Genomic DNA, 20,325 nt, shown 5'->3' on the forward strand with positions numbered 1-20,325 from the left:
GTTATTGTCATTATTACTTTTTTAATTTTTTATTTTTCAGATGCAACACTTTTATATTTATTTGTGACATTAATAAATTTCGTTTTGGGTTCATTAAATATTCCTAAGCATTACTTTTAATTCCTTAGCACATTTAAGTGTCAAAGTTAAAGAAAATAAGATGAACAGTGAACCTCAAGGGAGGGAAAGGGGAGGTGTATGTTGATAATGATCGAACTTTATTTAAATGATAGAAGCCCAAAGTTAAGAGCCTTTTTTATTCAACAAAATAATGAATGTTTGGTGAATTGCTTAATTATAAATCATGTGCCCTTAAATTATTGGTCAGATTACATATGTCGTGAAAAAGTCAGAAACAATATTTTTAGATCCAATTATAATTATGATATTGCTTCTGCCGTGGAAGGTATTTTTAAACCTCTTTGTCCACCACTAAAGTGGTGTGTGCTATAGAGTGCCTAAACCTTTTGACCTTTTTTTTTTTTTTTTTTTTTTTTTTTTTTTTTTTTTTGACGAGGACCTTTTGTTCATCAAAAGACTTAACATTTAATTAATTAGACCTTGCAAAAAAGATATAATTCGTATATACCGAGTAAGTTTTTATCAAAGACTAAATACTTAATTAGTTACACCTTGCCAAAAAAAATAAAAAAATAAATAAAAAAAATAAAAAAAATTGTCATATTGTATTAGGAAGGGTATGTGAAAAAATATAGTATTATATTTTGTTGTTCCATACTCTTATTTCTTTTTTGACATTTTCCCTTATTTGTTATGTTTTACATATTTAAGGAAGATGAAAGACCCTACTGAATCGGCACCCCTCACAGGTTTAGGCAGCCCAGCTTCGCGGTCAACATTTGAGATTAGAGGGAGGAAATAAGGGAATCCCCCTACTCCCAAGCATTTATTTATATAATTCCAAAGCAGTTATTCTCATTTTAACCCTAAAATATTATGTTTAATTTGTTTAGAAAATTGTATATTAATCATGAGCATCCATTATATCCATTTTCTTCTAATTGTTAAAAACGTAACAATTGAAAATAAACGGATGGAGTAAACCAAATGCCATTCATGTTTATTTCTTGTAGGATATGAAGTTCATATGCATAAACACAAAGCAAAATCATGCTTACCCTTTGTGTTATTTTTTCCTCACCTTATATTTGCCTTATTCTCGTCCAACTTCCCATTAGATAAGGTAGGAAGATCTTCCAATGTACTCTTTCATGGAAAAAATCTTACATCTTTTCCTTTCACCGCAAAAATTTAAGAGAGAGCCTCAGTTAATATCTGAGATTAACATTTCAAGTTAATCTCCTCTCACAACTTTATGCATTAGTTTTTCACTTTTTCTATCACTTTACTATTTCATACTAGAGTCCAACCTCCCACTAGGCCACTATGGTTATTCATTTGCATTCTAGTGGAGATTTTCCTCCATAGTTTTTTTTTTATTTTTAAAAAAAATAATAAAAAAATAAAAATAAATAAATTAATATCTTCTTGTTCAAGATTAGTCATTGCGTTTTGAGGTTAGTATTTACACTAAATATGGTTGGACTCAGTTAAGTAGGGTGCTATAAGTTTGGAATATAATGATTATTAATCCAAAAATTAGATACAACATGATAAGCATCAATAATGAAACCAACTCAACCCGTTAATTTTTATTTACTAAAGACTTTGATACGAAGTACATAGCATTAGAAAATTTTGGGCACGGGCAATGTCCCCTGAATCTATCCTTAGACTAATTGAGATATTTTCGGTCACCATTACACGCCAAAATTGAAATTGTAATAGGATAGTTTGAACTACCAATTGAGATATCACTTGTAACTTAAACTATACTTTCAACTTGGCCTTGGTGTTTGACTCGATTTGTGAGTTGCATTCGTTATTTCCTTAGGCCATACATCACCAAGTCGCAAGGCTGATTAGCAAATAATAGTTTTTAAATTTATAATGTGTTATTTTAGCACTACAATAACATAGTCCAATTTATTTGCTGTACTATGCTAATTTACTGAATAATCAACTTGCTACTTGTACTAGAACTTGTCAACTTGGCTTTTCTACGCTATTGTTTTTGACTTTTTTTTACAAGTCTTGACTTAATTCCATTCGACCTACAAATCTCTGACTTATTGACTTAGTGTGAGTCCTCTCAAACGATATTTTCATTCCCAGTTTTCATTCGACTTTGATTTTAAAATTACGGATATTATGTGCTTTTTGAGATAATTATAATAATACTACAATAAACATCTTATTTGATTGGTTATTTAGTATTTATTAATTCAACTAATTTAATACGATTAGAGGTAGGAGATAGATGCATTAATTAGTTTAAGCTTAGGATGGGTTAAATTGGATCGGATCATATTCAAGTGAGAAGTGCTTTGGTTTTAGATTGAGTCAAAAGAATTATTAGGCAAAGAGTTGTCTAATTCTTTTTTTTTTTTTTTTTTTTTTTTTTGGTGTAAATCGATTAGAGTTGGGTAAATTTTAGTTTGGATGGTAGACATCCACGAGACCTAGACAAGACAAAACTGACTTGATTTGAATGATTTAATTTATATACAGAACTCATTTCAGTCATTTGAAATAAGATGACTCGAATTTGATCTGAACCAAAATTGAGTCAACCAAGATCAAAAGCAGGACGATAAATCCAAAAGTATTTAAACTCATTCCGTTTCCAATTTAAAAGACTCATCACCCAATTTCAGGTAATTAACCCCCTAGATAAACCCAACTCATACCCAAACCAAACGTCTAGATTTGCTAATCGCAAATGCCACCTCAACACGGCCTTTAAATTAAAAAATGTGAATTTAAGAGATCACTAAAGAGTGGGAAAGTGACTTTTTGGGAAAATCTGTCATTTTCCTGTACTGAAAACCAAGCAAAGAGGGAAAATCTCACTTGTTTTTTTTAAAAAAGAAACGTATTTATAATAATAATCTTCAAATATGATATCCACTTCTGGTGGGTTGCTTGCTTCTGTATCTGAAGAGTTGGCCACTTTTCTAAACCCATTAAAATATTTTACCAAGCTTTTCAGACGGCATGATATGAGAGGGATCCCATAAATGGTGATTTTGCATGCTTTGTCGGCCATTTTCATCTTTTATTTTCTTCTCAATCACATAAATTGTTAACTAAATGATTGTGTTTTTTTAACAATTTTATTTAGATGGGATTTTCAGTCTTCCTCTTAATCATCACATAAAGTTTATTCTAATTTGATTTCTTCAACAATAATTTTCAAATTGGATAAAGTTTTTGAGTGAAATTTCATCAAAGTCAAATACTTTCTTCTGCCTAAAAATCATTTTTGTGGGAAAGTTGAAAACTTTTTGCCTAAAAAAGTTTTTTTAAGGTATGCAAATTCTATTCTTTCCTACACCATTGACTTCATTTTCAATGAATTTTTCACAAACAGTTTTGATTGCAGAACTTTGGGATGATTAAATTGGGTTTATTTTGTATGTAAATAACTATAATCTTAATTTTTTGTAATTTTTATGTAATATTTTCAGTTTTTCTCTTAGGTGAATTGTGAACTGGGTTGTATTGATTTTGGGGTTTTGAAACTAACTTTGTAATGGGTAGTTTAAACTTGTCAAATCATTACAAGATTTTGATTGTATTTCTTGTTGTAAATACTCTTTTGAGTGATCAAACAAATGCCCTTAATTTGGAGGGTCAGTACCTTTTAGATTTGAAGAGTAAAGTAATTGATAAATTTGATGATCTGGGTAATTGGAATCCAATGGACCAAAACCCTTGTAAATGGAAAGGTGTATTATGTAGTAATGATAGTAACCCAGTTGTAGAATCTCTTAATTTGAGCAATATGAATCTAACTGGATCAATTTCTCCTAGTATTGGTGGATTGGTTCATTTGATTCATCTTGATCTGTCCTTTAATGGGTTTTATAAGGACATACCCAAAGAAGTTGGGAACTGTTCCAATCTTCAAACTCTATCTTTGCAGAACAATCGTCTTGAAGGAAACATCCCTAAAGAGTTGTGCAATTTGTCAGCTTTGACCTATTTGAATGTCTGCAACAACAAGCTTTCTGGCCCTATTCCTGAGGTGCTTGGTAATATGTCTTCTTTGTCAGAGTTTGTGGCATACACTAACAGTCTCAGCGGTCCGTTGCCTCGTTCCATAGGGAACCTGAAGAACTTGAGAAGGTTTAGAGTGGGGCAGAATTACCTTTCTGGTAGTATTCCTGCAGAAATTGGTGGATGTGACAGTATGGAGTTGTTTGGTCTTGCTCAAAATCATTTGAGTGGGAACATCCCTAAAGAGCTCAGTTTGCTAAGCAACTTGACTGAGTTGGTTCTTTGGGGTAATCAGTTATCAGGGACTATTCCGTGGGAGCTTTCGAATTGCACGTATTTGCAAACTCTTGCTCTCTATCAGAACAATCTTGTGGGTGAAATACCTAAGGAGCTTATGAATCTTAAGTTCCTTAATAGTTTGTACCTATACAGAAATGCTCTGAATGGGACTATTCCAAGAGAGATTGGGAGTCTTTCTGCAGCAAAAGAAATTGATTTTTCAGAAAATTTATTGACTGGAGAAATTCCTACTGAAATTAGTAAGATTGAAGGGCTGGAATTGCTGTACCTGTTTGAGAATCAGCTGACTGGTGTGATCCCTGAGGAGCTTACAAACTTGAAGAATCTCAGTAAAGTCGATCTCTCGATAAATTTTCTGACAGGTACAATTCCTGTAGGATTTCAGAATTTGCCTCAGCTCCTGATGTTGCAGCTTTTCAACAATTCTCTTGGAGGTACAATTCCTCAGGAGCTTGGATTGCGTAGCCGGCTGTGGGTTCTTGATCTCTCCTCGAATAATCTGACAGGAAGAATTCCTCAGAATCTTTGCAGAAACTCTAACTTAATTTTGTTAAATCTTGGTGCAAACAAGCTTTCAGGAAATATCCCATCTGATATCATCAGCTGCACACCACTGGTTCAGCTTCGCCTGTATGATAATCGTCTCACTGGAAGCTTTCCAACTGATATCTGCAAGTTAGTGAACCTCACTGCGGTTGAATTGGGAGTAAATCATTTCAGTGGTCCAATCCCACCTGAGATTGGAAACTGCAGGAACCTACAAAGGCTTCTATTGGCGTACAACCACTTCACATCGGCTTTGCCTGCATCAATTGGCAAGATTACGCAGTTGGTGTCCTTTAATGTCTCATCAAACTCACTCAGTGGACCTCTACCATCTGATATCTTCAAATGCAGCTTGCTACAACGTCTTGATCTCAGCAGGAACAATTTTGTAGGCACCTTGCCTGATGAAATCGGAACTCTTTCTCATTTGGAGCTTCTCAAGCTTTCTGACAACAGGTTCTCAGGTAGAATACCTGCAGTTATAGGGAACCTCCCTCGTTTATTCGAGTTGCAGATGGGTGGAAACTTGTTTTCTGGAGAAATCCCTCCAGAATTGGGTAGTTTATCAAGCCTTCAAATTGGTTTGAATATAAGCTACAATAATCTATCTGGGAAGATCCCCTCAAAGCTCGGAAATCTTGCATTGCTTGAATATCTCTACATCAATAACAATCAGTTGATTGGCCAAATTCCTACCTCATTGCAGAGACTATTAAGTTTACTCGGGTTCAACTTTTCTTACAATGACCTCAGTGGTCCTATACCTTCTATGCCTGTTTTTCAGGGTGCAGCTCTTTCTAGTTTTGCTGGCAACAAGGGTCTCTGTGGCGGGCCTCTTGGTCCTTGCAGTAACATCGACTCTTCACTCTCAATTCCTGGTAATTCTGGAAAGGGTGGTTTCCGTCTTGGTAAAATTGTTGCTATAATTTCAGCTGTTATAGGTGGTGTTTCTCTATTCTTCATTGTGGTGATTTTATACTTAATGACTCGCCCAGTCGATATTGTTACCCCACTGGAGGATAAGTCCCTCAGTGATATAGATTCAGATATGTACTTCTTTCCAAAGGAAGGATTTACTTTTGAAGACCTTCTTGCAGCCACTGATGATTTTCATGACCGATTTGTGATTGGTAGTGGAGCTTGTGGGAAAGTGTACAAAGCAGTTTTACCTTCTGGTAAAACTTTTGCTGCAAAGAAGCTGGCATCAAATAAAGAAGATGGAAACATCAATGACAGCTTCAGGACAGAAATTTCGACTTTAGGTAAAATCAGGCATCGAAATATTGTAAAGTTGCACGGCTTCTACTTTCATGAAGGTGCCAATGTTCTCCTTTATGAGTTCATGCCAAGGGGTAGCCTCGGAGAACTTCTTCATGGGCATTCCTATAATCTTGATTGGCAAACACGGTTTCTCATTGCCTTTGGTGCTGCACAAGGTCTCTCTTATTTGCACCATGATTGTAAGCCTCGAATTATTCATCGTGACATAAAATCCAATAACATACTACTAGATGAGAATTTTGAGTCTCATGTTGGAGATTTTGGCTTGGCAAAAGTAGTTGACATGCCATATTCTAAGTCAGTTTCTGCGATTGCTGGATCATATGGATACATTGCTCCCGGTATGTTCTTTCTCCATTATTATTTCTTTCTTTTTCATAGCATATATAATTACATGTGTTTGTACATTGGTAAATTTTTTTTGCTAGTATCCTGTTATAATCTCTGTATAAACATTTACTGCATCATATTTGCTGATGCAAAATTTTTCCTTTTAATTTCAGAATATGCATACACTATGAAAGTCACAGAAAAATGTGACATATATAGCTACGGCGTGGTCATGCTGGAGCTGTTGACAGGAAAAACCCCTGTACAGCCAATCGACGATGGGGGTGATCTGGTTTCGTGGGTCAGAAACTATGTCAAGAAGAACTCATTATCGACTGGTATTTTTGACACTAGATTAAACTTACAAGATGATAGTGTTGTTGCTCATATGACAATGGTCTTAAAGATTGCTTTGTTGTGTACTAGTATGAATCCTCACGACCGCCCCACAATGAGGGCTGTTGTGTCAATGCTCATTGATTCTAATGATCAAGAAGGTCACTATAATCTCTTCCCAAGTAGGGATGTAAGTTATAAAGACGAACCATTAGAGTCGTAGATTTTTACTCTTTTTTCAGATCAGATTTTCTTTTGTATCTAGAAATTATAGTTGTTTAGCAGGGCAGAATATCCTTGTATCAATTACAATAAGCGGCTAAGCTATCCAAAAAAATTGTATATATATGAAATAATGAGGTCCATATTGCTTGAAAATTCAGCTTATTAACAAGATTACATCTTACATTATCTTCAACTCTTCCTTTCTGGCTTCTGTTTGTTTATCTAATGTTTTGTAGCTTGATAAATTCTTCTTAATAAATACTTCGAATTATGTAAGTAAGAATTTCGGCTCCAATCCGTGGATCAAAAGGTATGACTAGCACTCTTGTGGTATGTTTTTCAAATTTTTTTCACTTATTTCACGAAAATTAAGTAGAGTTCAAAAAATAGTTGAATTGATACTTGTATACTTAATACAATTCGTACCTACATATCTAGTAATCATCATGATACAATATTTCATTTTTATTAAATGCTGCTTCTTTAAGATTTCCTTTCCCTTTGGACAATTGAGATCTTGTTTGGATTTTGGATAGAAAGATGAAGTCATTTTGACTATATTTAACTAAGAAGAAATCTCAAAAGGAGATTACTTTGTAACCAACAAAGTGGAAAACCATGTGCCAAATAAAATTAAGTAAACTAATGAACAAATTTGTATAGCGGTAATCCATTATAACATTTTCCTTGAGTGGAATGAGATCAACCACCATGTCATTCTAAAAAAGATGAAATCATGAATGAAGTCATGTTACATTCTCTTTGTAAAGTACCATTAAATTAACACAAACTATATAATATAAATATATATCAGCTTTTATACTACCTAAGGTATGTCCATAGTTTAAAAATAGCACAAAACAACCCATCAACTTTTTAGGAAACAAAATAATATTCCAATGGCTAGTGAAAAGGTGAAGCTTTTAGGAAGATGGGCAAGTCCCTTTAGCCATAGTATATTCAAAGATTGCTCTAAAACTTAAGGGTATCCTTTAAAACATAGAAGAATGGAGTACCTTACTAACAAGAGCCTTTGACGCAACTCTTAGAGTACATGTACAACCATATTAACAAAAAGATACCTATTTTGGTTCATAATGGTAAGCCAATAGTAGAGTCACTCATAACATGGGAATAATATCCCCTGTTGCCTAAGGAACCTTGGGAGAAAGCTAATGCCCTTTACTTGTCAATTTTGATATATACTTGTCTATGGTAAGCTAGTTCTATCGCGACAAAAGGCCTTGTGGGGTGATGAGAATGCATTAAAGAAGCAATGGAGTGCTTAGGGTGGCTTGAAATGAGCTTAGTGTTACATATGAAGTTTTTTGGTGGTGAAAAGATTGGGTTTGTTGATATAGATGTAATGGAATAGGGTTTTGGGTTGGGGTGCAAGAGGAAGTCACAAGAAAAAACTAAAAGGATAATTGGTAAAGGAAAGATTTTTACTTTTGAGGAATTGGGCTGAGGAGTTTGTTAAGTTTAGTGTTGTAAATGTTTACCTCCTAAATTGAAGTTGATTGGATTGTACCAAGCATGCATGTATTAGTTAAGAGCTTTTTGTGTGTGTTTTTGCTAGCTTGAAGAAGCTTCCAACATCAACTAAACAACATAAATTAGACCCTTGAGTCTATAAGCAACATAATTTTCACATGAGCCTAAAGAAAACAAGACTCACATGAAAATTCAACTTAAAATACCTAGCACATAAGGAGGAGAAATACCCAATAAATCTCTCCTTCACTCTTCAGCGGACAATCATTAAGAAATTGATTTTTTCGTAGTCAAAAACTTATTTTACTCTATTTATTTTGATAAATTAGGTTATAGTCGTGAGAGAAATTGTACTTTATCCTTATTGTAACCTTTGTTTTATTAAAAAAAAAAGTTTTTAGACACGTAGAGTTATTACTCTTATGCTAATATTTTTTTTTTGGGTGATTGCAAATAAAATGTTGTACTTCACACTATATAGAGTTATGCATATTTGGCAACAAATAATTAGGAGAGATGTACATGTAATTACTGCACTCTTAAAATAGTGTTACAATACAAATATTATGAGCAATTGTAATAGCCTCAAATACAATTTTTTTCGTAGTTGGCAAAATCACCAATTTTTTTTTTTATTTTTTTTTTATTTTTTTTTTGGAGTAAAACGTGAGCCGAAAATATTATTGCAAATTAAGTTCCGCCAAAGAAAAGAAACTTTGGGGTTAAGAAACAAAGAGTTCATACTAATGTGTTCGGAGCTATCAATAGTATCCTGTCTAGCAATAAGATGAGCTATGGTATTCCCGACTCTCTTACCTTGATATGATAGGTAATAAGAGCGAAGGAAATAATCACCATCTTTTAAATTTGATCCATGATATTATAAAGCTTCATAAATTTTAAAATTAAATAATTCAACATACATAAATATTAAATATAGATTCGCTATAATGCCAATAGATATAATTCTTATGAAATTATGATACTCGGTATTATTTTCACCCATAAACTTGCACCATTTCACTCATGGGAATAACTTTCAACTTGCAAAGATAATATGGAATTTATTCTTTAAATGTCAACATTTTAATTTTAAAAAATAAGGGAATTTATTTTTGTGGAGGAAAAAAAGACAAAAAATAGGAAAACATAGTACAAAAATACAAAATCGAACTCCTTTACGAAGATTCATACGAAGTACTCGACAAAATTTTGTGTTTATACAAAGCCTAGTACGTATGTAATTCAGGTAACACCAACACTATCAATCTTTCTCCACCCTACACGTGTACGCCCCCGATTTCTCCTTCTTCTTCCTTAAATTTTCCATTTTCTCTCTCCTCTTTTCCTTCCGACAAATGGCGTCATTTTACTCTCTTCCCCTGGCTCTCACACCATCTTCACCTCTTTCCTAAAACTTCCATCTTTATCTTTTTTTTCTTTGTTTTTCCTTATTTTTATCAGAGATTCTGTAAGTTTTTAGTGCATAATTTATGGATTTATTGATGAATTTATGGAATTTATAAGTGGGGTTTTTGTTTTTTTGGTTAATTTGTTTGTGATCATTTTGTTGTTGTTGTTGTTGTTGTTGTTGTTATTAGGGTTTCGGAATCAACGATGATTTCGTTGCGAAGCGAATCGCGGCAACGGCTTCATAATAATAGTAATAATCATAATAAGAGTGAATTGCAGTTGGCGAATTTGGCGTTTGATGTTTCTTCTTCTAATGTTAATTTGAACCATATTAAGGGAGCTGAGTCTCGTGAAGGTTTTCTTCTTCCTCCAATATTTGTCAATTTTTTCGCTGTTAATGAATTAATTATGATCTCTGAATTCTGGTTTTTTTTTTTTTTAATTTTTTTTTTTTTGGGGGGGGGGGGGGGAGGGGGTATTGTTGTGAATCTTGTGATGATTAATAGTATATTTGTTTCATGTTTCGGGTGTGTATAGAGAGTCGCGAAGGGCAGTGATGTAGACGAGAATTGATGTTATGTTATGAGGACGATTCCATTACGTAATACTACCTCCGTTAATAGTTATTTGCAACTTTGTTTGTGTGATATAAAAAATTTTAAAGTTGCAAATAACCATTAATAGAGGTAGTACTTTAATCACTAATCTTGCCACTATCCTTATAATTGATAGTGTAAGAACTAAGAAGTTTAATTTCTTTATTGTAATAATATTTCAGGTGATGAATTAATAATATTTTTTTTTTTGACGGGGAATTAATGATATTCTTGGCACTTAAATTGGATAGTACCCCTGTCCTAATTTGATCGTCACACCATCCTTTTTATATGGCTTTATGTGATAAGTTGTTTTAATTGGATGAGAGAGGGTGCGGAACCATAACTATTGGTGGTGGGAATATTTAGGTAATTAAATATTAGTGAATCGTGCCGGGAAAAGAAGAGTGACATCTAAATTGGGACAGAAAGAAAAGAGTGACAATTAATACGGGACAGAAGGAGTATGAATTATGATGCAAAGGGGTCATTGTATATGAATGAATTTAAATAATGTATGATGTACCAGGGTGGATTGTGTGATATTTCTGAATCTTGGACATCTTGTGATGTTTCTTCAAAAAAAAGATTCAAGCTTTTCATTGTTTACTAGCTATTTTTACAAAATGTATATCAAAGTTGTGGAGAGAGTGTGTTTTTGGGATGTTGAATAATTGAGGTTAGTGTCTGAGTTGGAAGCCTATTATTGGATGGGCTTCTTGCTCACTGGTATTCTGGGAACTAATGCCAAATTTAAAGCCAGTCTATGATGCTTCAATTTGTGGGTACTGGGTAGGTGAAGGAAGATTGCATTATTCACGATTATGTTGTGCTAACATTCACTTAAATATTAATGGATTGGATGTAGAAGAAGACATGTTGCTGGGTGCTGCACACCAGTTGTACAAGAGTGGTGACTATAAGCAGGCTTTGGAGCATAGTAATACTGTCTATGAGAGAAATCCGTTACGGACCGACAATCTTCTTCTTTTGGGTGCTATACACTATCAGGTTATTGTTCTTCAATATTGGTCGTGTTTCTAGTTCAAATTTTAAATAGACTTCAGCTGGTCCTTACCATTTGTTTTGCCATTTTGCAGCTGCATGATTTTGATATGTGCATTACTAGAAATGAAGAGGCTATACAAATTGAGCCCCATTTTGCAGAATGTTTTGGCAACATGGCAAATGCATGGAAGGTGTTTATAATGCATTGACATGAGATCTATTAACGCTTTAAATATATATAATGGCTGGAATGGCTAATGGACTTCAATTCTTGGTTTCTTTATGCTTCTTACAGGAAAAAGGAAATGTTGATGTTGCAATCCGCTACTATTTAATTGCTATTGAGGTATGTTCTTAGTAGCATATCTAATATATGCATATTATGCTATGCGGCTGATCAGGCTGACCTTTGATTTGTTTTGAAATGGAATTTTGTTTTTAATTATGGTTGGTTTCAAAGTGGAAGCACAGTTGTGTTTAAAGGAATATCCAGTCCAGCCTATTTGTGTTTAACATAAACCAATATAAATGTTGATATTAAAGTGACCAAGTCGAATCTTGTTTTTTTCCCCAAAATTTTATTATAGTCTCATTTTCTTGTTCCTAACGTTCAATGATTTTTTTTTTAATACATTATGTTTACAGCTCAGGCCAAATTTTGCGGATGCCTGGTCGAACTTAGCTAGTGCGTACATGCGTAAAGGGAAATTGAATGAGGCAGCCCAATGTTGCCGCCAGGCTCTAGCATTAAATCCTCTTTTGGTTAGATCTTTGTTCCTGAATGCCACAACTTTGTATTTCTTCCTTCTTCCTCTCCCTCTCACCCCGTCACCCCCGTGTCAACCATCGTCAAATATGGTATAAAGTCAAAAGTCTGGCTTTCAATGGCATATCTTGGCTAAACTTTCTGTGCATTTGATCAGGTTGATGCACATAGCAACCTTGGGAATCTAATGAAGGCACAAGGCTTAGTGCAAGAAGTAAGTCCCACACTGTGTTGTGTTGCTCCTTTCTTTTCAAAGAGATATGTTAATTACTCATGGTTAAAGTGATGAATATAGCTGTGCTTTCTTGTAGTTTGTCTGATTAGATGTTGGTCAATATTAAAGATAAGATATATTGTTGTATTGTTGCTCTTGTTTCAAGTTGCATCTAGCTGTTTTCATTCTTTTTTTTCTTTTCCTTAAATTTTTGGGTGGGTGTGATGAGGAAAGTTATCCTGGGTGTGGTACTTGTGTTGTTGAAGGTAAATGCTTGTTGTAAACCGTTGCTAATTTTGGTGGTCTGTTACCTATAGATTGACCACACCAACGTGGCAACGTGTATTGTTTAGGATTATGTTATCTAGCAGTAATCTCGATCTACATCTACCATGGACTCTAAATTGCTTCTCTTATCTTCCATCTCATCCAGTCTGTCAATTTTGGACTTACTGTATACTGGTTTTCAAATTTCTTTAAAAAAAAATCTTATAAGCCTATGCCCTGCTTAAAGTATATCTATTACTTTTTGTGTTTTGGTTTTCCAGCTCCATGCTATTCTTAACCCATATACTTCGTACTTCAGTTGATTTCCTTAAATGCTGACCCTATTGGTTTTTTTTTGAAGATATTAAAATGGTAGATGTCATTATAACAGGAGATGTGGCTCTCATTATTTTTTATAATTCTGTTCACCTTAATCACCAGTAGAGTTACTAATGGGAGTAATACATGTCCTTAACTGTCTTGATTTACAGTCCAATACAGATATCAATTCTTAGCTACAGGGCAGGCTCAGATGTTGGTTGGTCTTGTTGTTACTTCCATCTCCGAGACTCCATATTCTAGAATCTATTTTTGTGCAGGCATATAGTTGCTATCTTGAGGCTTTACGTATACAACCAACTTTTGCGGTTGCATGGTCAAATCTTGCTGGCCTTTTTATGGAATCGGGTGATCTTAATCGGGCGCTTCACTATTACAAGGTAGTTAGATCTCATTAGTTTCCCTTTCTTTCCCTATTTCTTGTCTACTCCTGTGTGCAAATTAAGAGTGTACTTTTTTACTCCCCCTTAACCAAAAGAATCACTTATGACCTTTATTTTTTCTTCTCCTCAGGAAGCTGTGAAACTTAAACCATCCTTTCCTGATGCATATTTAAACTTGGGAAATGTTTATAAGGTAAATTGGTGTATACTGTGTAGTGCTTATTGCTATGATGTTGAGTTGGTTGTCAACTGATTGGTGCATGAAGAAAAATTATTCCTCCATCTTTACTTTTTACAGGCTTTGGGAATGACTCAAGAAGCTGTAACGTGCTATCAGCATGCTCTTCAGGCACGACCAAATTATGCGATGGCATTTGGTGAGCTTCTAGCTATCTTTTATCTGCTTCAATTACTTCTATCATTTGTTTTTGTGATGTTCTGGTAGTTTCTTCCCAAAATTGACAATGCTTTTTACACCCATTTTGTGGATGGAATTACGTTCTTTTTTTTAACCTAAGCTTTGGAAGACAATAGCTAATTGCTTCCTACCATTGGTCTAATGGATAAAAGTCCAATTTTGCTTCACAAATCACAGAGCTTGCAATTTAAAGTAGGCCCTGTCCATTGGTAGAAGTTTGCTGTGCTTAGGAAATTATATTAGCTATGCTCCTATTCCACCTTGTTGCACATAATTGACATTTTGTTATTCTAATTTTTAAATATCTTCTTTCCCCTCTATTTTTATAGATTATCTTGAAAATATAGAGGTGGACACTTGAAATATTTTTAGTCATGCTATTGAAAATACCCTTTTATTCAAAGCCAATACCTTTAGTAATGAGGTGAAGGAGTTATTATAGAGAGCCTGCAAAAAATTGTGTAAAAACCATCAGAAGGATTTATTTTGCAGAAAGAGTGATCCTTGGGATATCCACACATGCCTTGGGAGTTGGCACTGGAAACATATTTAAGAGTGCCCCCCTTTTTCTAACGTCAAATGGATTTTCACAAAATCTGGATGTTAATTTAGAGACAAACAGATCTAAACTAAACAAGTTGATCATCATACTTATGAATATGAGTCTCACAAGTTCGCACAAGTTTTTACATAAACTCAAAGAATCAATCTACTCAACTCTTATTTAAAATAGAAGTACATTCCTATAACCCCTTATATAATAGATATTCTTAAACTCTAGAATATTCCCCCAAATATATAAATAATAGATAAATGATACTTGCAAAATATTAACTATCCTAATTTTCATATGAAATTCATCATCATAAACTAAAAAGATCTGTTATGTTTATGCTATGAATACGCAGCTCCTTGTTTATGTTCTGTTGCCTTCAATTTCAAGTTGGGATATTTAATTGCACAAAGATTTTTTTATTTTATTTTATTTTTTTGGTTTCATTTATAATATGAACTCAGTGCATATTTTTTGAAATTTCCACCAAAATAACTGTATGTTTGTGACATGGCATTGGGGTCTCACCAATGCCAGGTAATTTGGCTAGTTCGTATTATGAGCAAGAGCAGTTGGATTTGGCAATTCTTCATTACAAAGAGGCCATTAATTGTGATTCGGGATTTCTGGAGGCTTACAATAATTTGGTTTGTTTCTGGATACCTGTTGATTGTGAGAAATCAGAATGTATATTCTGCATATTCTCATGTTAGTGGACCTGATTTCTTATGTTCTCTTGGTTAAGGGTAATGCACTTAAAGATGTGGGCAGAGTTGATGAAGCAATTCAATGCTATAATGTAAGTTTTTTCAGCTGAAAAAATGTATATTATCCTGGATTTACATTTACTGAGTGTTTTCATCTAATAAATTGATTTATTATTCTTTGTTTAGCAATGTCTATCACTACAACCCCATCACCCTCAAGCTTTAACCAACCTTGGAAACATTTATATGGAATGGTAAAACTTCTCTTTGTTTTCCTTTATTAGTCTTTTTATATTCCTTGGGCTTTTGTTTGGATATGTCTCGTACAGCTTTTACTAGCAGATATATTTTGTGATCAGGAATATGGTGGCAGTGGCAGCTACTTATTATAAGGCAACTTTGAGTGTCACATCTGGATTATCTGCTCCCTTTAACAATCTGGCAGTTATTTATAAACAGCAGGTAAATTGATCATCTGGTTTCTTAGTTTATATCTGATTTTCTTACATTTAGTCGTCCTGACTATTTTCCCTTTTTTATAGGGAAATTATGCAGATGCTATATCTTGCTACAACGAGGTTTTACGTATTGATCCAATGGCTGCTGATGGGCTTGTGAACAGAGGGAATACTTATAAAGAGCTTGGAAGAGTGACTGAAGCACTCCAGGATTATATTAATGCTATCAACATACGACCAACCATGGCTGAAGCACATGCTAATCTGGCTTCAGCTTATAAAGACAGGTAAGAATAATACTACTACAAATATACTTTTAGTTTTGTCGCTGAGCTAGTTAGTAATACATGGAGCATTCATCCTGCAGTGGACATGTGGAGGCAGCCATTAAAAGCTACAAACAAGCATTGCAATTACGCCCGGATTTCCCAGAAGCAACTTGTAATCTTCTCCATACTTTACAGGTACTAGTGAGAGATGAAGGTAGTTTAGAATAGAAAGTAATTAGAAAGATTCTGCTATGAAGTATGTAGGTCAATTTGAAAACAACTTATGGCTTAGTGCAAAGATAATGTATACTAGTAAATTCAGTGTTTCTCATATATTACAACCCTGTTTTTTTTTTTTTTTTTTAAATTCCAATCAGATTATACGATCATGAGATACTTAGCATTATTCTAAGTTTTTCCATCAATTTTGGCTTAAGTATTTTTTGTATGCGTAAAGTGGAGTATGTTCATGTTCCCGTCCTGTGGTGATTGCATTCATGCTCAACTTCCATTGCTCGTTATTTTGAAAGTTCTCAGGTGTAACTATTAATTTTGTCACTTTCTTACAGTGTGTTTGCAGCTGGGAAGATAAAGATAAAATGTTTGCTGAAGTTGAGGGAATAATCAAACGACAAATTAAGGTTAGAGAAGCACTTTTTACAAGTAATTTTCTTTGTATCTACACCGGGGTTGTTAATGCTGTATATAACAGGGAAGTATTCGGCTAACTATACTTTTGATTATATTGAATTTGATTCAGATGTCAGTTCTTCCCAGTGTACAGCCTTTCCATGCAATTGCATATCCTCTTGAACCAGTGCTGGCTCTTGAAATCAGGTATCCTTGCTTTTCGATTTCTGTCAGCAGGAAGTTTTAACTTGAGGAGTTGAGGTCTAACTTATATCTTCCATTTTCTAGCTGCAAATATGCGCAGCACTGCTCAGTGGTTGCTTCCCGTTATGCGCTGTCTCCCTTTAAGCACCCTCAACCTATTCCAGTCAAGAGTGAAGGTGGCTATCAGAGGCTTAGGGTTGGGTATGTCAGATGATCTAGTTGTGTCATATCAATTGGAGTTTCTGGTGCCATATTCATAATATGTGTTTGGGCTTTGCAGTTATGTGAGCAGTGACTTCGGTAACCATCCTCTTTCACATCTGATGGGTTCTGTGTTTGGTATGCACAATAGAGAACATGTTGAGGTATGTCACTATGTTTGTGGCTATATCCTGAAGTTTAGTTTCTACCTGTTTTTTCTATTTGGTTTCTGTGCTTTTTTTGTGGTAATGAGATAAAGCTTACTCTTCAGGTTTTCTGCTATGCATTGAGCCCTAATGATGGGACTGAGTGGAGAAAACGAACTCAATCTGAAGCTGAGCATTTTGTGGATGTTTCCGCTATGTCATCAGATATGATTGCCAAAATAATTAACGAAGATAACATACAAATTCTTGTGAACCTCAATGGCTACACCAAGGTAAGTATAATTCATCGTCTGTCATGATTTATCAGAAGTCATTTGCATTACTCCCAGCCGGAGCCTCTCAATTTTTTTTCTTTTTCATTCCTTTCATGTGAACACAGGGTGCCAGAAATGAGATATTTGCCATGAAACCAGCACCTATTCAGGTTTCATACATGGGCTTTCCAGGAACGATGGGTGCATCATACATTGACTATCTGGTTACTGATGAGGTTGGAGGGAAAAATTCTTTTGCTGCGAATGTTGACTAGTGCATGTTCCTCTCCCTTTTATAAATGCTAATAAATAATATCTTTACTCCATTCCAGTTTGTATCTCCTTTCCGTTCTGCTCATATTTACTCTGAGAAGCTCGTTCATCTCCCTCATTGCTACTTTGTAAATGATTACAAACAGGTTGTGTTTCCTGCCTTTTTGGATAACTTTGTTTTGTCTTGTTCAAGAGTAATTATTCAGCTGATTCGCCATTTATTTTTACTCAGAAAAATAGAGATCTATTGGATCCAAATTGCCACCCCAAACGTTCAGATTATGGCCTTCCAGAAGACAAATTCTTGTTCGCATGCTTCAATCAACTATACAAAATGGATCCTGAAATCTTCACTGCCTGGTACAACTGTCATTTTCTTTCATTCCATATAATATGCATAGCTACCTACAGCTTTTGTCTTCCTTATTCTATTATGCAATCACTTGTCTAAATAACAGTTCATATCTTGCTTTTTGTTTCAAGGTGCAATATTCTCAAATCTGTACCAAACAGTGCCTTGTGGCTTTTGAAATTTCCAGCCGCTGGAGAATCAAGACTACGCGCATGTAAGTTGGTTTTATTCCTTGTCTTGAAAAGGAAATTTTTTTTCTTCGATAATTGTTATGTATACTAATATTCTGACTATAATTACTTTTAGTTAGTGCTATCTCCAAGATTTAGAAAGTACCTTCACATTCATGCCTGCTCCAACTGCAGACCTCTATCTATAACTGACCATAATTACTTTCACTAGAAAGTGCTTTCCTCCCAAATTTAGAAAGTATATTCATGCCTGCTCTATCTGCAGGCCACCATCAAGGTATTATTAATCATCATTATTCGTCATTTGTTACAGATGCTGCTGCTCAAGGAGTAGGGCAAGATCAGCTTATATTTACAGATGTTGCTGTAAAAAATGAGCACATCAGACGCAGTACTTTGGCTGATCTATTTTTGGACACGTAACAGCTTTTCCTAATTTTCTTTATTATTATTGGGTAGTATCATACTATTGATTAATCTTGCTTCAGTTTTGGTTTGACGCATGAATGTTGCCTTCCAGGCCCTTATGCAATGGACACACTACCGGCACAGATATCCTGTGGGCTGGTTTACCGATGATTACTTTGCCTCTAGAGAAAATGGCTACTAGAGTTGCTGGCTCACTTTGTCTTGCTACTGGACTTGGGGATGAGATGATAGTGAACAGGTAACCATAAATGGTATTTAAGTGATTTAATAGATTAGTTGTATCATTGCATTTTCCTCATGTTACCAAACTTTTCCTACGCACATTATCATATTCTCATCATATAAAGTGGATATGTATATACTTTGGATAAGGGTTTTCCCTTCTGAGAGAGATTCATCTGTTAATGCCCTTAATGGGCATGATATTGTCTACTGTGGAAATTTTTTGTTGCCTTGCTTATTAAGTTTAGCTGCTATGAGGAGCTTTGATCTCCCATTGACCTCTCTGCTCTTGGTTTCAATAGTATCGAGGAGTATGAAGAGCGGGCAATTTCACTGGCATTAAATCCTTCGAAACTCCAGGCCCTTAGAAATCAATTAAAGGCTGTCCGTTTGACTTGCCCCCTGTTCGACACTACTCGTTGGGTGAGATCTCTCTCCTTCCCTCCCTCTCTCCCTCTCTCTTTCTGTGTTATAGACGACTGACAGAACTTTTCACTTGGATTCTCAGGTGAAGAACCTTGATAGAGCTTTTTTCAAGATGTGGAATTTGTATTGCACAGACAAGCATCCTCAGCCATTCAAGGTCACTGAAAATGATATGGATTTTCCTTTCGATAGGTAGGAAAAACTAGCTGAACGGGATTGTACATAGATTTTAGAGTACGCACATACTCCGTATATATCATTAGTGCTTGATGATACCTGAAGAGGACTTTTTTCTTTCAAGGTAAGGGGTCCTCTGATAATGTTTGAGAGTTGTAACATTTAGAAATAAGTAATGTGATTATTATGTGCTTCTGATCTATCTAGCATGTAATTGAGGGTTGAGCGTTTCGCCTGTTAACGTATCCTGTATCATAGCGGCAGAGTTAGAGAGAGCGATGTTCCCCTAGCCTTCACAGGTTTATCCTCCTGTTTTTTTCTTTTTCTTGTCTTAAGATGCTTGCTTTCTGCCCAGCAGTTGCAATGTTATTGTATGTACAATTATTATTTTTGACTACGAGAATTAAGATGATCAGCATTATATATGCAATATATACTCCTTTCATCCATTTTAAATTGTGCATTAATTACAGAGGGGAAAGAATATATATAGCGGAGTACATATTGGTTTGCAACATGATTAAATGATGTACCTAAGTAGTTATCAAAAAATGATTTAATAGACTTGGAGTAAGAGTTTTTTTTGGTTGGAAATAGATTCACTATTATCATTTCCAAGAGTTTGGTTGGAAAGGTTGGGTAACGATTATCATTTCCTGAGGGTAATGGTTTCCACCCATGTGTTACCTTTTTAAAATCCAAAGTAACAATTATTCTTACTCTCCAGTACAAAAATACGGAGTAATACTTAAAGATAGGTTTGAGGGCCTGTTTTGATTTACTGAACTGAACTATTGGAGCTAAATCAAAGTG

At 34.7% G+C, this 20,325-nt stretch overlaps 2 protein-coding genes across 3 annotated transcripts; both read left to right on the plus strand.

The window, feature by feature from the left end:
* Positions 1-2,916: 2,916 nt before the first annotated feature.
* LOC110701412 (probable leucine-rich repeat receptor-like protein kinase At5g63930) lies at positions 2,917-7,287 on the plus strand. Its single transcript, XM_021879068.1, has 2 exons — positions 2,917-6,551; positions 6,714-7,287. The coding sequence occupies exons 1-2, from the start codon at positions 3,617-3,619 to the stop codon at positions 7,097-7,099; spliced, it is 3,321 nt and encodes a 1,106-aa protein (XP_021734760.1). The 5' UTR covers positions 2,917-3,616; the 3' UTR covers positions 7,100-7,287.
* Positions 7,288-9,926: 2,639 nt separating this feature from the next.
* Positions 9,927-19,961, plus strand: LOC110701414 (probable UDP-N-acetylglucosamine--peptide N-acetylglucosaminyltransferase SEC). Of its 2 annotated transcripts, none has more exons than XM_021879071.1 (29): positions 9,927-10,066; positions 10,197-10,363; positions 11,473-11,615; positions 11,705-11,803; positions 11,908-11,958; positions 12,258-12,374; positions 12,536-12,592; positions 13,459-13,578; positions 13,712-13,774; positions 13,880-13,958; positions 15,090-15,199; positions 15,298-15,351; positions 15,446-15,513; positions 15,619-15,721; positions 15,802-16,004; positions 16,085-16,181; positions 16,556-16,627; positions 16,747-16,823; positions 16,905-17,021; positions 17,101-17,185; positions 17,293-17,460; positions 17,568-17,678; positions 17,775-17,861; positions 17,948-18,075; positions 18,199-18,281; positions 18,572-18,677; positions 18,779-18,925; positions 19,212-19,332; positions 19,418-19,961. In XM_021879071.1, the coding sequence occupies exons 2-29, from the start codon at positions 10,213-10,215 to the stop codon at positions 19,529-19,531; spliced, it is 2,931 nt and encodes a 976-aa protein (XP_021734763.1). In that variant the 5' UTR covers positions 9,927-10,066; positions 10,197-10,212; the 3' UTR covers positions 19,532-19,961. The 2 variants fall into 2 exon arrangements, with proteins under 2 accessions (XP_021734763.1, XP_021734764.1); XM_021879072.1 differs by having other exon boundaries at positions 11,476-11,615.
* Positions 19,962-20,325: the final 364 nt, after the last annotated feature.

The sequence above is a fragment of the Chenopodium quinoa genome, unplaced genomic scaffold (genome assembly GCF_001683475.1).
Source record: "Chenopodium quinoa cultivar QQ74 unplaced genomic scaffold, ASM168347v1, whole genome shotgun sequence".
NCBI lineage: Eukaryota > Viridiplantae > Streptophyta > Magnoliopsida > Caryophyllales > Amaranthaceae > Chenopodium > Chenopodium quinoa.